Source organism: Tinamus guttatus, unplaced genomic scaffold (assembly GCF_059628265.1).
Source record: "Tinamus guttatus ecotype Peru unplaced genomic scaffold, ASM5962826v1 Tinamus_guttatus_pri_ptg000833l, whole genome shotgun sequence".
Classification (NCBI taxonomy): domain Eukaryota; kingdom Metazoa; phylum Chordata; class Aves; order Tinamiformes; family Tinamidae; genus Tinamus; species Tinamus guttatus.
The window spans coordinates 30456-45422 of record NW_028289367.1 but is presented as its reverse complement, the minus strand read 5'-3'; the positions used below and the strand labels follow the sequence as shown (position 1 = coordinate 45422).

General features: G+C 63.7%; 1 protein-coding gene across 1 annotated transcript; it reads right to left on the bottom strand.

Moving 5' to 3' along the window:
- Positions 1–948: 948 nt before the first annotated feature.
- On the bottom strand, positions 949–12652 carry GRWD1 (glutamate rich WD repeat containing 1). The gene is made up of 7 exons (XM_088537651.1): positions 12427–12652; positions 11292–11409; positions 10004–10169; positions 8515–8731; positions 6108–6253; positions 2576–2776; positions 949–1287 (listed from the first exon to the last, which is right to left on the bottom strand). The coding sequence occupies exons 1-7, from the start codon at positions 12650–12652 to the stop codon at positions 949–951; spliced, it is 1413 nt and encodes a 470-aa protein (XP_088393777.1).
- Positions 12653–14967: the final 2315 nt, after the last annotated feature.

The window sequence follows — 14967 nt, the reverse complement described above, 5'->3', positions numbered from 1 at the left end:
AACAGCGCGACAACACCGGCAAAAATCACCCCCCAAAATCAATTTTTTTAATAAAACTCTTTTTTGAGACAAAATTGGGGTTTTTCTCTCTTTTAGGGGGAGGCATCAAACAACCCCCCCCCAACAACAACCGCTTGTTGGGGGGTAGAAATGGGGAGGGGGATGAAGAGACCCCCCATATTTGGGGGGGGAAGTGGGAGGGACTAAGGGGGGGGTCACATGGGGGGGGGGTCACTGGTGTCACCTGCATCCAGGTGTCACCCACACCCCAGTGTCAACCACTGCTGGTGTCACCCCATGGGTGTCACTCGCATCCAGGTGTCACCTGCGGCTGGTGTCACCCCATGAGCGTCACCCACATCCAGGTGTCACCCCATGGGCATCGCCTGCATCCAGGTGTCACCCCATGGGTGTCACCCACATCCGGGTGTCACCCTATGGGAGTCACCCGCATCCAGGTACCACCCCATGGGTGTCACCCACTGCTAGTGTCACCTCATGGGTGTCACCCCATCAGTATCACCCCCATCCAGGTGCCACCCGCTGCCGGTGTCACCCCATGGGTGTCACCCACATCCAGGTGTCACCCCATGGGTGTCACCCGCATCCAGGTGTAACCCACATCCAGGTGTCACCCTATGGGTGTCACCCACATCCGGGTGTCACCCACTGCTAGTATCACCCCATGGGTGTCACCTGCATCCGGGTGTCACCCATATCCAGGTGTCACCCCATGGGTGTCACCCGCATCCAGGTGTCACCCCATGGGCATCACCTGCATCCAGGTGTCACCCCATGGGTGTCACCCACATCCGGGTGTCACCCCCATGCAGGTGTCACCCCATGGGTGTCACCCGCATCCAGGTGTCACCCACACCCCAGTGTCACCCCATGGGAGTCACCCGCATCCAGGTACCACCCCCCTCCAGGCGTCACCCGGCGTCCCCGTCACACGCTGACGGTGCGGAACACCGTGAGGCCGTGGCGCGCGGTGACGACCAACAGCCCCGGGCACTGCGGGTGCCAATGCAGCTCCTTGGGCTCCGCGTCCCCCTGGTGCACGAACAGCAGCTGCGGGGGTAGCTCGGCCAGCGCGTCACCGTCACCGTCACCGGTGTCACCGGTGTCACCGTCACCGGCGTCACCGTCCGGCTCCACCGCCAGGTCCCACTGTGTCACCAGGTCGTCGGCGCCGGCGGCCGCCAGGACCCCGCTCTCCGTCGGGTGCCACTCGACTGACGTGATGGGCGCCGAGTGTTGCTTGAAGGTGGCGACGCTGGAGCCGGTCTGGGGACAATGGGGGGGACGGGGGGTGAGGGGACAATGGGGACAATGGGGGGACATGGGGGACAATGGGGGCAATGGGGACAGGGGGGACAATGGGGGCAATGGGGACATGGGGGACAATGGGGACAATGGGGACAGTGGGGACAGGGGAAACAATGGGGACACAGGGGGACATGGGGAACAATGGGGACAATGGGGACACCGGGGGACAGGGGGGACACGGGGGGACAATGGGGACAAGGAACAACAGGGACAATGCGGACAGGGGAACAATGGGGACAACGGGGACATGAGGGACAATGGGGACACGGGGGGACAATGGGGACACGAGGGGACAGAGGGGACACGAGGGGACAGAGGGGACACGGGGGGACAATGGGGACAGTGGGGACAATGGGGACACGGGGGGACACAAGGACAAAACAGGGGTTGGGGGCGCTGCGGGTCCCCCATGGGGACACCGTGGGGACATTCAGGGGCACTTGGTGACATTCAGTGACACCTTGGTGGCACTTGGTGACATTGGTGACACTCACCCGGAACACCCGCAGGTCCCACAGGTGCAGGGACCCCCATGGGTCACCATGAAAACACCCTGGGGACACCTTGGGGACACCTTGGTGACACATTGGTGACATTGGGGACACCTTGGTGGCACTTGGTGACATTGGTGACATTGGGGACACTCACCCGGAACAGGCGCAGGTCCCTCAGGCGCAGGGACCCCCATGGGTCCCCATAAGGACACCCTGGGGACACCTTGGGGACACCTTGGTCACACATTGGTGACATTGGGGACACCTTGGTGGCACTTGGTGACATTGGTGCCACTCACCCGGAACACCCGCAGGTCCCACAGGCGCAGGGACCTCCATGGGTCACCATGAAAACACCCTGGGGACACCCTGGGGACACCCTGATGTCATTCAAGGACACCTTGGTGGCACTTGGTGACATTGGTGGCACTTGGTGACACTTGGTGGCACTTGGGGACACTCACCCGGAACAGCCGCAGGTCCCACAGGCGCAGGAACCCCCAGGGGTCCCCATGAGGACACCCTGGGGACACCTTGGGGACACCTTGGTGACACATTGGTGACATTGGGGACACCCTGGTGACATTGGTGACACTCACCCGGAACAGGCGCAGGTCCCACAGGCGCAGGGACCCCCATGGGTCCCCATGAGGACACCCTGGGGACACCTTGGTCACACATTGGTGACATTGGGGACACCTTGGTGACATTGGGGACACCCTGGTGACATCGGTGACATTGGTGCCACTCACCCGGAACAGGCGCAGGTCCCACAGGCGCAGGGCGCCGTCGTCACCCCCGCTCACCACGAAGGGCTCGTGGCGGCTCCAGGTGACGACGTTGACGTCACTGTCCCCGTGCGCCCCGGTGGCCGCCAGCATCGACCCCCGGTGACGCGGGGCCCGGATGTCCCAGATGCGGATGGACGTGTCCGTGGAGCAGGAGCAGAACACCTGGACCAAGGGGACATTGGGGACGTTGGGGACATTGGGACATGGGGGGACATTGGGGACACAAGGGGACGTTGGGGACATTGGGACATGGGGGGACATTGGGGACATCGGGGGACATTGGGACATGGGGACACGGGGGGACACTGGGGACATGGGGGGATATTGGGGACATTGGGGACATGGGGACAGGGGGACACAGGGGGACACGATGGACGTGTCCGTGGAGCAGGAGCAGAACACCTGGACAGAGGGGACATTGGGGACATTGGGGACATTGGGGACATTGGGGACACAGGGGGACATGGGGACACGATGGACGTGTCCGTGGAGCAGGAGCAGAACACCTGGACGGAGGGGACGTTGGGGACATTGGGGACATTGGGGACATGGGGGACATCGGGGGACACGGGGGACATTGGGACATGGGGGGACATTGGGGACATTGGGGACATGGGGGACATTGGGGACATGGGGACAGGGGGACATTGGGGACACGATGGACGTGTCCATGGAGCAGGAGCAGAACACCTGGACGGAGGGGACGTTGGGGACATTGGGGACATGGGGGACATTGTGGGACATTGGGGACACGGGGAACACGGGGGGACACGGGGGGACATGGGGAGACATTGGGGACATGGGGGACACGGAGAGATATGGGGGGACATGGGGGTGACACAAGTGACACAAAGGGGTGACATTAAGGTGCCATGGGGGTGACACAGGGATGACACAGGTGACACCAGGGTGCCATTAGGGTGACACAGGTGCCATTGGGATGACACGGGTGACATGGGGGTGACACAGAGTCATTAGGGTCACATTAGGGTGATGCGGGTGACACAAAAGGGTGACATGGGGGGGTGAGAACGGGGTTACACAGGTGACACGGGGGTGACACAGGTGACACAGGGGTGACACCAGGGTGACATGGGAGTGTCATGGGTGACATTAGGGTGACGTTAGGGTGACGTTAGGGTGACACAGGTGACATTAGGGTGACATTAGGTTGTCCCCTCACCGGGGCCTCGCGCAGCGCCCACTGCGCGTCCTCCACGGCCCCCTCGTGCCCCAGCAGGGGTGACACAGGTGACACACGGGTGACATTAGGGTGACAGGGGTGACATTAGGGTGACACGGGTGACGTTAGGGTGACACAGGGGTGATGTTAGGGTGACACACGGGTGACATTGGGGTGACATTAGGGTGACAGGGGTGACACAGGTGATGTTAGGGTGACACACAGGTGACACAGGGGTGTCATGGGTGACGTTAGGGTGACACACGGGTGACACGGGTGACATTAGGGTGACACAGGGGTGACGTTAGGGTGACACAGGTGATGTTAGGGTGACACACAGGTGACACAGGGGTGTCATGGGTGACGTTAGGGTGACGTTAGGGTGACACACGGGTGACGTTGACGTCCCCCCTCACCGGGGCCTCGCGCGGCGCCCACTGCGCGTCCTCCACGGCCCCCTCGTGCCCCACCAGGGGTGACACAGGTGACACATGGGTGACACGGGTGACATTAGGGTGACACACGGGTGACATTAGGGTGACACGGGTGACGTCAGGGTGACACGGGGGTGACATTAGGGTGACACAGGGGTGATGTTAGGGTGACACACGGGTGACATTGGGGTGACATTAGGGTGACACAGGTGCCATTAGGGTGCCATAGGGGTGACATTAGGGTGATACAGGTGACACGGGGGTGTCATGGGTGACGTTAGGGTGACACACGGGTGACATTAGGGTGACACAGGTGCCATTAGGGTGCCATAAGAGTGACATTAGGGTGACGCAGGTGACATGGGGCTGACACGGGGGTGTCATAGGTGACGTTCGGGTGACGTTAGGGTGACACACGGGTGACATTAGGGTGACACAGGTGCCACTAGGGTGCCATAAGGGTGATATTAGAGTGACACAGGTGACACGGAGGTGACACAGGAGTGTCATGGGTGACATTAGGGTGACACACGGGTGACGTTAGGGTGACACACGGGTGACATTGACGTCCCCCCTCACCGGGGCCTCGCGCGGCGCCCACTGCGCGTCCTCCACGGCCCCCTCGTGCCCCAGCAGGGGTGACACAGGTGACACATGGGTGACACGGGTGACATTAGGGTGACACACAGGTGACATTAGGGTGACACGGGTGACGTTAGGGTGACACAGGGGTGACATTGGGGTGACATTAGGGTGACACAGGGGTGACATTAGGGTGACACAGGTGATGTTAGGGTGACACACAGGTGACACAGGAGTGTCATGGGTGACGTTAGGGTGACACACGGGTGACGTTAGGGTGACGTTAGGGTGACACAGGTGATGTTAGGGTGACACACAGGTGACACGGGGGTGTCATGGGTGATGTTAGGGTGACACACGGGTGACACGGGTGACATTAGGGTGACACAGGGGTGACATTAGGGTGACATTAGGGTGACACAGGTGATGTTAGGGTGACACACAGGTGACACGGGGGTGTCATGGGTGACGTTAGGGTGACACACGGGTGACGTCAGGGTGACACAGGTGACACGGGGGTGACACAGGGGTGTCATGGGTGACATTAGGGTGACGTTAGGGTGACACAGGGGTGACACAGGGGTGACACAGGTGACACGGGGGTGTCATGGGTGACGTTAGGGTGACGTTAGGGTGACACACGGGTGACGTTGACGTCCCCCCTCACCGGGGCCTCGCGCGGCGCCCACTGCGCGTCCTCCACGGCCCCCTCGTGCCCCAGCAGGGGTGACACTGGTGACTCACGGGTGACACGGGTGACGTTAGGGTGACACGGGTGACATTAGGGTGCCACACGGGTGACATTAGGGTGACACGGGTGACGTTAGGGTGACACAGGGGTGATGTTAGGGTGACACACGGGTGACATTGGGGTGACATTAGGGTGACACAGGTGCCATTAGAGTACCATAGGGGTGACATTAGGGTGATACAGGTGACACGGGGGTGTCATGGGTGACGTTAGGGTGACGTTAGGGTGACACACGGGTGACACAGGGGTGTCATGGGTGACGTTAGGGGGACACACGGGTGACACGGGTGACATTAGGGTGACATTAGGGTGCCATAAGGGTGACATTAGAGTGACGCAGGTGACACGGGGGTGACACAGGGGTGTCATGGGTGACGTTAGGGTGACACACAGGTGACATTAGGGTGACACAGGTGCCACTAGGGTGCCATAAGGGTGACATTAGAGTGACACAGGTGACACGGGGGTGACATAGGGGTGTCATGGGTGACGTTCGGGTGACGTTAGGGTGACACACGGGTGACATCGGGGTGTCCCCCTCACCGGGGCCTCGCGCGGCGCCCACTGCGCGTCCTCCACGGCCCCCTCGTGCCCCAGCAGGGGGCGCTGGTCGACGCTCCAGGCCCCGCCCCCGTCCCGGGGCTCCCACAGGTGGAGGCGCCCGCGGGAACAGCCGGACAACAGGCGGCCTGGGGGGGACAATGGGGACAACGGGGGGACATTGGGGACAACGGGGGGACAAGGGGGGGACAAGGGGGATAATGGGGACAATGGGGGGACATTGGGGACAATGGGGACAAGGAGGGGACAATGGGGGCGATGGGGATAATGAGGATAATGGGGATAATGGGGACAATGGGGGGACATCGGGGACAATGGGGGCAAGGAGGGGACAATGGGTGCAATGGGGGGACAGTGGGGACAATAGGGACAATGAGGGGACATCGGGGACAACGGGGGGACAATGGGGACAACGGGGACAAGGGGGGGACATTGGGGACAACGGGGACAAGGGGGGGACAATGGGGATAATGGGGACAATGGGGGGACAATGGGGGGACATTGGGGACAATGAGGGAACAAGAGGGGACAATGGGGACATAAGGACAATAGGGATAATGGGGAGAACGAGGGGACAATGGGGACAATGGGGGACATTGGGGACAAGGGGGGGACAATGGGGACAATGAGGGGAGACGGGGGACAGGGGGACAAGGGGGACAGGGGGACAATGAGGGGACAATGGGGGGACATTGGGGACAAGGGGACAATGAGGGGACAACAGGGGGACAATGGGGACAACGGGGACAAGGGGGGGACAATGGGGACAATGGGGACAATGGGGGGACAGTGGGGACAATGGGAACAATGAGGGGACAATGGGGGTACATTGGGGACAAGGGGGGGACAATGGGGACAACGGGGACAACGGGGACAAGGAGAGGACAATGGGGATAATGGGGACAATGAGGGGACAATGGGGGGACATTGGGGACAGGCGGACAATGGGGACAATGAGGGGACAAGTGGACAATGGGGGGACAATAAGGGGAAAATAGGGACAATGAGGGGGCATTGGGGACGGGGGGACATTGGGGACATGGGGACAAGGAGGGGACATTGGGGATGGGGGACAATGGGGGGACAATGGGGACAGGAAAGCAACAGAGGGACACAGGGACAATGGGGATGGTGGGACAATGGGGACAAGAGGGACAATGAGGGGACAAGGGGGACAATGGGGGGACATTGGGGACAATGGGGGGACATTGGGGACAATGAGGGGACAAGGGGGACAATGGGGGGACATTGGGGACAATAGGGGACATGGGGGAGGAAAGGGGGGGGGAACAAGGGGGACACAGGGGACAGTGAGGGGGGGCCCGGAGGGCACCCTGGGGTGGCCCCCCCGCAGCCCCCCCAATTACCCCAACTGCCCCCAACTACCCCCCAGCCCCCCCAATTGCCCCCAATTACCCCCAACTGCCCCCCAGTTACCCCCCAACTGCCCCCACCCCCCCAATTACCCCTAACTACCCCCCAAATTACCCCCCCAGCCCCCCAATTTCCCCAACTGCCCCCAACTAGCCCCCAATTGCCCCAATTACCCCCAACTGCCCCCCAGTTACCCCCCAACTGCCCCCACCCCCCCAATTACCCCTAACTACCCCTCAAATTACCCCACCAGCCCCCCCAATTACCCCAACTGCCCCCAACTACCCCCCAAATTACCCCCAACTGCCCCCAGTTACCCCCCAACTACCCCCAACTGCCCCCAATTACCCCCCAGCCACTCAAATTACCTCCCAACTGCCCCCCAATTACCCCCAAATGCCCCCAATTACCCTCCAGTCCCCCCAATTATTCCAACTGCCTCCCAATCACCCCCCAAAATGCCCCCCAAATTACCCCCAACTGCCCTCCAATTACCCCAACTACCCCCAATTACCCCCCGTCCCCCTAATTATCCCCCCAACTGCCCCCAATTATCCCCCAGCCCCCCCAATTACCCCAAAGGCCCCCAACTACCCCCCAACTGCCCCCCAGTTACCCCCCAACTGCTCCCACCCCCCCAAATGCCCCCCAATTACCCCCAACTGCCCCCCAGTTACCCCCCCAACTGCCCCCAATTACCCCCCAATTGCCCCCACTCCCCCAACTACCCCCCAAATGCCCCCCCAACTATCCCCCAAATGCCCCAATTACCCCCCAACTGCCCCCAATTACCCCCCAATTGCCCCCACCCCCCCAACTACCCCCCAACTGCCCCAATTACCCCCCAAATGCCCCCCCAACTACCCCCAAATGCCCCAATTACCCCAAACTGCCCCCCAGTTACCCCCCCAAATACCCCCCAATTACCCCCAACTGCCCCCAGTTACCCCCCCAACTGCCCCCAATTACCCCCCCCTCCCCCAATTGCCCCTCCCCAATTGCCCCCCCCCCTCACCGGGCACCGTGGGCGACCAATCGAGCGCGAAGCCCTCGGCCATGTGACCCGCGAAGGAGGCCAGGGGAGGGGGCGGGGCGTGGGGGCGGGCGGCCCCGCCCCCCTCCCTGGCCCCGCCCCCCTCCAGGGCCGCCAGGGCCCCCCCCAGGGCCCGGAGCTCCACGAGGCCCCGGTCGGACCAGAGGGCGACAATGGGGGACGTCCCCAACTGGGTCACCTGGGGACATTGGGGACAATGGGGACATTGGGGTGACAATGGGGACAATGTGGGACACGGGGACATTGGGGACATTGGGGTTATTGGGGACACTGGGGACATTGGGGTCCCCCCGGAGCTCCACGAGGCCCCGGTCGGACCAGAGGGCGACGACGGGGGACGTCCCCAACTGGGTCACCTGGGGACAATGGGGACAATGGGGACATTGGGGTGACAATGGGGACAATGGGGGACACGGGGACATTGGGGACAATGGGGACATTGGGGTCCCCCCAGAGCTCCACGAGGCCCCGGTCGGACCAGAGGGCGACGACGGGGGACGTCCCCAACTGGGTCACCTGGGGACAATGGGGACATTGGGGTGACAATGGGGACAATGGGGGACACGGGGACATTGGGGACAATGGGGACATTGGGGTCCCCCCAGAGCTCCACGAGGCCCCGCTCGGACCAGAGGGCGACGACGGGGGATGTCCCCAACTGGGTCACCTGGGGACAATGGGGGGACATGGGGGACAATTGGGTTATTTGGGACAATGGGGACATTGGGGGATATTGGGGACATGGGGGGAACTGGGGACATTGGGGACACTGGGGACATTGGGGTTATTGGGGACATTGGGGGGACATGGGGGTGCTCAGACCAGACAGCCACCACCGGGGACGTCACCAGGGGTGTCACCTGGGGTGTTTGGGTGTCCCCAGGGTGTCCGGGTGTCCCCAGGTGTCCCTGGGTGTCCCCAGGGTGTCCGGGTGTCCCCAGGGGGTCCCCGGGGTACTTGGGTGTCCCCAGGGGGGCGTTCAGGTGTCCCCAGGGTATTAGGGCATCCCCAGGTGTCCCCAGGTGTTCGGGTGTCCCCAGGGGTGTTCGGGTGTCCCCAGGATGTCCCCAGGTGTTCGGGTGTCCCCAGGGTATTTGGGTGTCCCCAGGTGTCCCCAGGGTGTCCGGGTGTCCCCAGGTGTCCCCAGGGTATTGGGGTGTCCCCAGGTGTCCCCAGGGTATTGAGGTGTCCCCAGGTGTTCGGGTGTCCCCAGGGTGTTGGGACATCCCCAGGTGTCCCCAGGTGTTCGGGTGTCCCCAGGGTGTCCGGGTGTCCCCAGGTGTCCCCAGGGTATTGGGGTGTCCCCAGGTGTTCGGGTGTCCCCAGGTGTCCCCAGGGTGTCCGGGTGTCCCCAGGGGTGTCCCCAGGGTATTGAGGTGTCCCCAGGGTGTCCGGGTGTCCCCAGGGTCCCCGGTGTCCCCAGGTGTCCCCGGTGTCCCCAGTGTCCCACCCGCAGGCGGTTGATGGCCCCGTAATGGGGCTCCATGGCCAGCAGCAGCTGCGGCTCCCGCTCCCCGTCACTGTCACTGTCACTGTCGCTGTCACCGTCGCTGTCACCGTCACCGCGGCCACCCCGGCGGGTCCCGTGCAGGTTCTGCATCTTCAGCACCAGCAGCCTGGGGGGGGGACACGGCCACCTGCTGTCCCCGTGTGTCCCCATGTCCCCAAGGTCCCCCCCCGTGTCCCCAGGGTCCCCCTGTGTCCCCAAGGTCCCCCCCATGTCCCCAAGGTCCCCTCATGTCCCTCCATGTCCCCCCATGTCCCTCCGTGTCCCCAAGATCCCCCCATGTCCCCATGTCCCCCCGTGTCCCCAGGGTCCCCCTCGTGTCCCCAAGGTCCCCCCATGTCCCCAAGGACCCCCGGGTCCCCCCATGTCCCCAGGGTCCCCCCCATGTCCCCAAGGACCCCCGGGTCCCCCCATGTCCCCAGGGTCCCCCTCGTGTCCCCAGTGTCCCTGCCATGTCCCCACTGTCCCCCATATCCCCCCGTGTCCCCATGTCCCCCCACTGTCCCCATGTTCCCATTGCCTCTGTTGTCCCCATGTCCCCCTGTTGTCCCCATTGTCCCCCCATTGTCCCCATTGTCTCTGTTGCCTCTGTTGTCCCCATATCTCTCATTGTCTTCTCGTTGTCCCCATTGTCCCCATTGTCCCCGTGTCCCTCATTGTCCCCATTGTCCCATTGTCCCCCCATTGTCCCATTGTCCCCATTGTCCCCCCGTTGTCCCCATTGTCACCTGTTGGCCGTCACCGTCTCCGCCTGTGTCCCCGCGCAGAGCAGCAGTGACAGCGGCGGCTCCTCCCCCATTGTCCCCATTGTCCCCGTGTCCCCCATTGTCCCATTGTCCCCATTGTCCCCCCATTGTCCCCATTGTCACCTGTTGGCCGTCACCGTCTCCGCCTGTGTCCCCGCGCAGAGCAGCAGTGACAGCGGCGGCTCCTCCCCCATTGTCCCCATTGTCCCCGTGTCCCTCATTGTCCCCATTGTCCCCCCATTGTCCCCATTGTCCCCGTGTCCCTCATTGTCCCTCATTGTCCCATTGTCCCCATTGTCCCCGTGTCCCTCATTGTCCCATTGTCCCCATTGTCCCCATTGTCACCTGTTGGCCGTCACCGTCTCCGCCTGTGTCCCCGCGTAGAGCAGCAGTGACAGCGGCGGCTCCTCCCCCATTGTCCCCATTGTCCCCGTGTCCCTCATTGTCCCATTGTCCCATTGTCCCCCCATTGTCCCCATTGTCACCTGTTGGCCGTCACCGTCTCCGCCTGTGTCCCCGCGCAGAGCAGCAGTGACAGCGGCGGCTCCTCCCGCCCCTCCCCCAGCTCGTCCGGGAGCACCGCGAAGCTGAGACAGGGGGAGCCTGGGGACAATGGGGACAATGAGGGGACATGGGGACAATGGGGACAATGAGGGGACATGGGGACAATGGGGACAATGGGGACAATGGGGACAATGGGGACAATGGGGACAATGAGGGGACATGGGGACAATGAGGGGACATGGGGACAATGGGGGGACATGGGGACAGTGAGGGGACAATGGGGACAATGAGGGGACAATGGGGACAATGAGGGGACATGGGGACAATAGGGACAGTGAGGGGACAACGGGGGGACAACGGGGACAGTGAGGGGACAATGGGGACAATGTGGGGACAATGAGGGGACATAGGGACAATGGGGACATGGGGGGGCCAGGGGGAGCCTGGGGGGACAATGGGGACATGGAGGGACATGGGGACACACGGGGGGACATGGAGTGACAATGAGGGGACATGGGGGACAATGAGGACAGGGGGAGCCTGGGGGGAAATGGGGACAATAGGGGGACATGGGGGACATGGGGGGGGGGGGCATTGAGGGGACATTGCGGAGATTGGGGACATTGAGGGGACCCTGGGGACAGCGGGAGCCTGAGGGGACGTGGGGACATGGGGACATTGGGGACACGGGGGGACATTGGGGGACACGGGGGGGACATTGAGGGACAGGGGGGGACATTGGGGACACGGGGGGACATTGGGGGACACGGGGGGACATTGGGGACACGGGGGGACATTGAGGACACGGGGGGACATTGAGGGACACGGGGGGACATTGAGGACACGGGGGGACATTGAGGGACACGGGGGGACATTGAGGGACACGGAGGGACATTGAGGGACACGGGGGGACATTGAGGGACACGGGGGGACATTGGGGGACACGGAGGGACATTGAGGGACACGGGGGGACATTGGGGGACACGGGGGGACATTGGGGACACGGGGGGACATTGAGGGGACACGGGGGGACATTGAAGGACACGAGGGGACATTGAGGGGACATTGGGGACACGAGGACACATTGAGGGGACACTGAGGCCCCCCGTCCCGTACCGGTCCCGGCGCGGTGGTAGAGCACATAGGCCTCCTCGTCCATGACCAGCTCCTCGTCGGGGCCCAGCGGGGGGCCGCGCCCGGGCACGTACACGCGCCCAGGGGGCTCCGCCGCTCCCGCTTTTCCCGCTTTTCCCGCTTTTTTCCCCGTTTTTCCCGTTTTTTTCCCCGTTTTCCCCCGTTTTCCCGACGCCTCCGCGAGCTCCCGCCGCCGCCGCGGCGCCATCTTGGAGCGCGTGGAAGGGGGGCGCCCGGCGCGGTGACGTGTTTCCGCCCGCAGAGGCGGCGCGGCGTCGGCACGTGCTTCCGCCCGGGCTCGCGCCGCCGCGCACTTCCGCCCGCCCTCGCCACGGCCCGTCGTTACGCACTTCCGCCCTGCCTCCCTCCGCGCTTCCGCCCTGCCTCTAGCCGCGCTTCCGCCCTGCCTCTCGTCGCACTTCCGCCCTGCCTCCCTCCGCGCTTCCGCCCTGCCTCCCTCCGCGCTTCCGCCCTGCCTCTTCCGCCCTTCCGCCCTGCCTCCCTCCGCGCTTCCGCCCTGCCTCTATCCGCGTTTCCGCCCTGCCTCCCTCCGCGCTTCCGCCCTGCCTCCCTCCGCGCTTCCGCCCTGCCTCCCTCCGCGCTTCCGCCCTGCCTCTCGTCGCACTTCCGCCCTGCCTCCCTCCGCGCTTCCGCCCTGCCTCTTTCCGCACTTCCGCCCGCTCTTACAGCCCCGCCCTCCTCGCGTCCTCACGCACTTCCGCCCGGCCCTTGTCCCCCCGGCCCCGCCCCTCTAGCTTGGCCCCGCCTCCTCCCCTTGCCCCCCCCGGACGCCGGGGCCCCGTCCATAGAAAATCTCTTTATTCCGGGTCGCTGCCAAAGGGGGGGAGGTGACAAGGGGGGGGGGACACGGGGTGGGGGGTGACAGGGACAGAGGTGGCGGGGGGGGACATAGGGAGGTGACAGGGGGTGTTGGGGACATCGGGGGTGACATTAAGGGGACATGGGGGGTATCGGGTGACAGGGGGTGTTGGGGACACAGGGGGTGTTGGGGACATAAGGGGTGACAGGGGGACACAGGGGGTGTTGGGGACACAGGGGGTGTCAAGGGGACATAAGGGGTGACAGGGGGACATAGGGGGTCTCAGAGGGACATAGAGGGTGACAGGGGGATATGAGGGTGACAGGGGGACGTTGGGGGTGACAGGGGGTGTCAAGGGGACACAGGGGGTGTTGGGGACATAAGGGGTGTCAAGGGGACATAAGGGGTGACAGGGGGACATAGGGGGTCTCAGAGGGACATAGAGGGTGACAGGGGGATATGAGGGTGACAGGGGGACGTTGGGGGTGACAGGGGGTGTCAAGGGGACACAGGGGGTGTTGGGGACATAAGGGGTGTCAAGGGGACATAAGGGGTGACAGGGGGACATAGGGGGTGACAGGGGGATATGGGGGTGACAGGGGGTGTTGGGGACATCGGGGGTGACACTAAGGGGACATGGGGGGGGTACCGGGTGACAGGGGGTGTCAAGGGGACATGGAGGGTGTCAAGGGGACATAGGGGGTGACAGGGGGTGTTGGGGACATGGGGGTTGTCAAGGGGACATAAGGGGTGACAGGGGGACATAGGGGGTCTCAGGGGGACATAGAGGGTGACAGGGGGACATAGAGGGTGACAGGGGGACATGGGGTGACAGGGGGATGTTGGGGTGACAGGGGGTGTTGGGGACATGGGGGTTGTCAAGGGGACATAAGGGGTGACAGGGGGACATAGGGGGTCTCAGGGGGACATAGAGGGTGACAGGGGGACATAGAGGGTGACAGGGGGACATGGGGTGACAGGGGGATGTTGGGGTGACAGGGGGTGTTGGGGACATTGGGGGTGTCAAGGGGACATCGGGGGGGTCAAGGGGACATCGGGGGGATCCAGGGGACATGGGGGGGGGACGGGACGTTGTTGCCCGTGAGGTGACACGAGTGACAGGGGGACATTGGGGGGTGTTGGGGACATTGAGGGGTGTTGGGGACATTGGGGGGTGTTGGGGACACAGGGGGTGTTGGGGACATTGAGGGGTGTTGGGGACATTGAGGGTGTTGGGGACATTGAGGGGTGTCGGGGACACCGGGGGTGTCAAGGGGAGGGACGGGGGGACGTTGTTGTCACGGGGACATCGGGGGGGGTGACAGGGGGTATCCGGGTGACACGGGGGGTGACGCTGTTGTCCGGGGGGTGACGCGGGGGTGACGGGGGGGGGTCACAGTCGCACGGGGCGGTGGCCGCGGTCACAGTCACAGTTTCGGCTCCCCCTCCCCCCCCCCCCCCCCGCCCCCCCCTTGTCCCCTCCCCCCCCCAATGTCACTTAATGAGATAAAAAGTCATTAATGGGGGGGGGGGGGGAGGGGCGGCCGCTGGGACGGTGCCAGCCGCCCCCCCGCCGTGGTGGCCATGACGTCACCTTGGTGGCCATGACGTCACCTCGGTGGCTGTGACGTCATCTTGATGGCCACAATGTCACCTCGGTGGCCCCGATGTCACCTCGGTGGCCACAATGTCACTCTCAATGG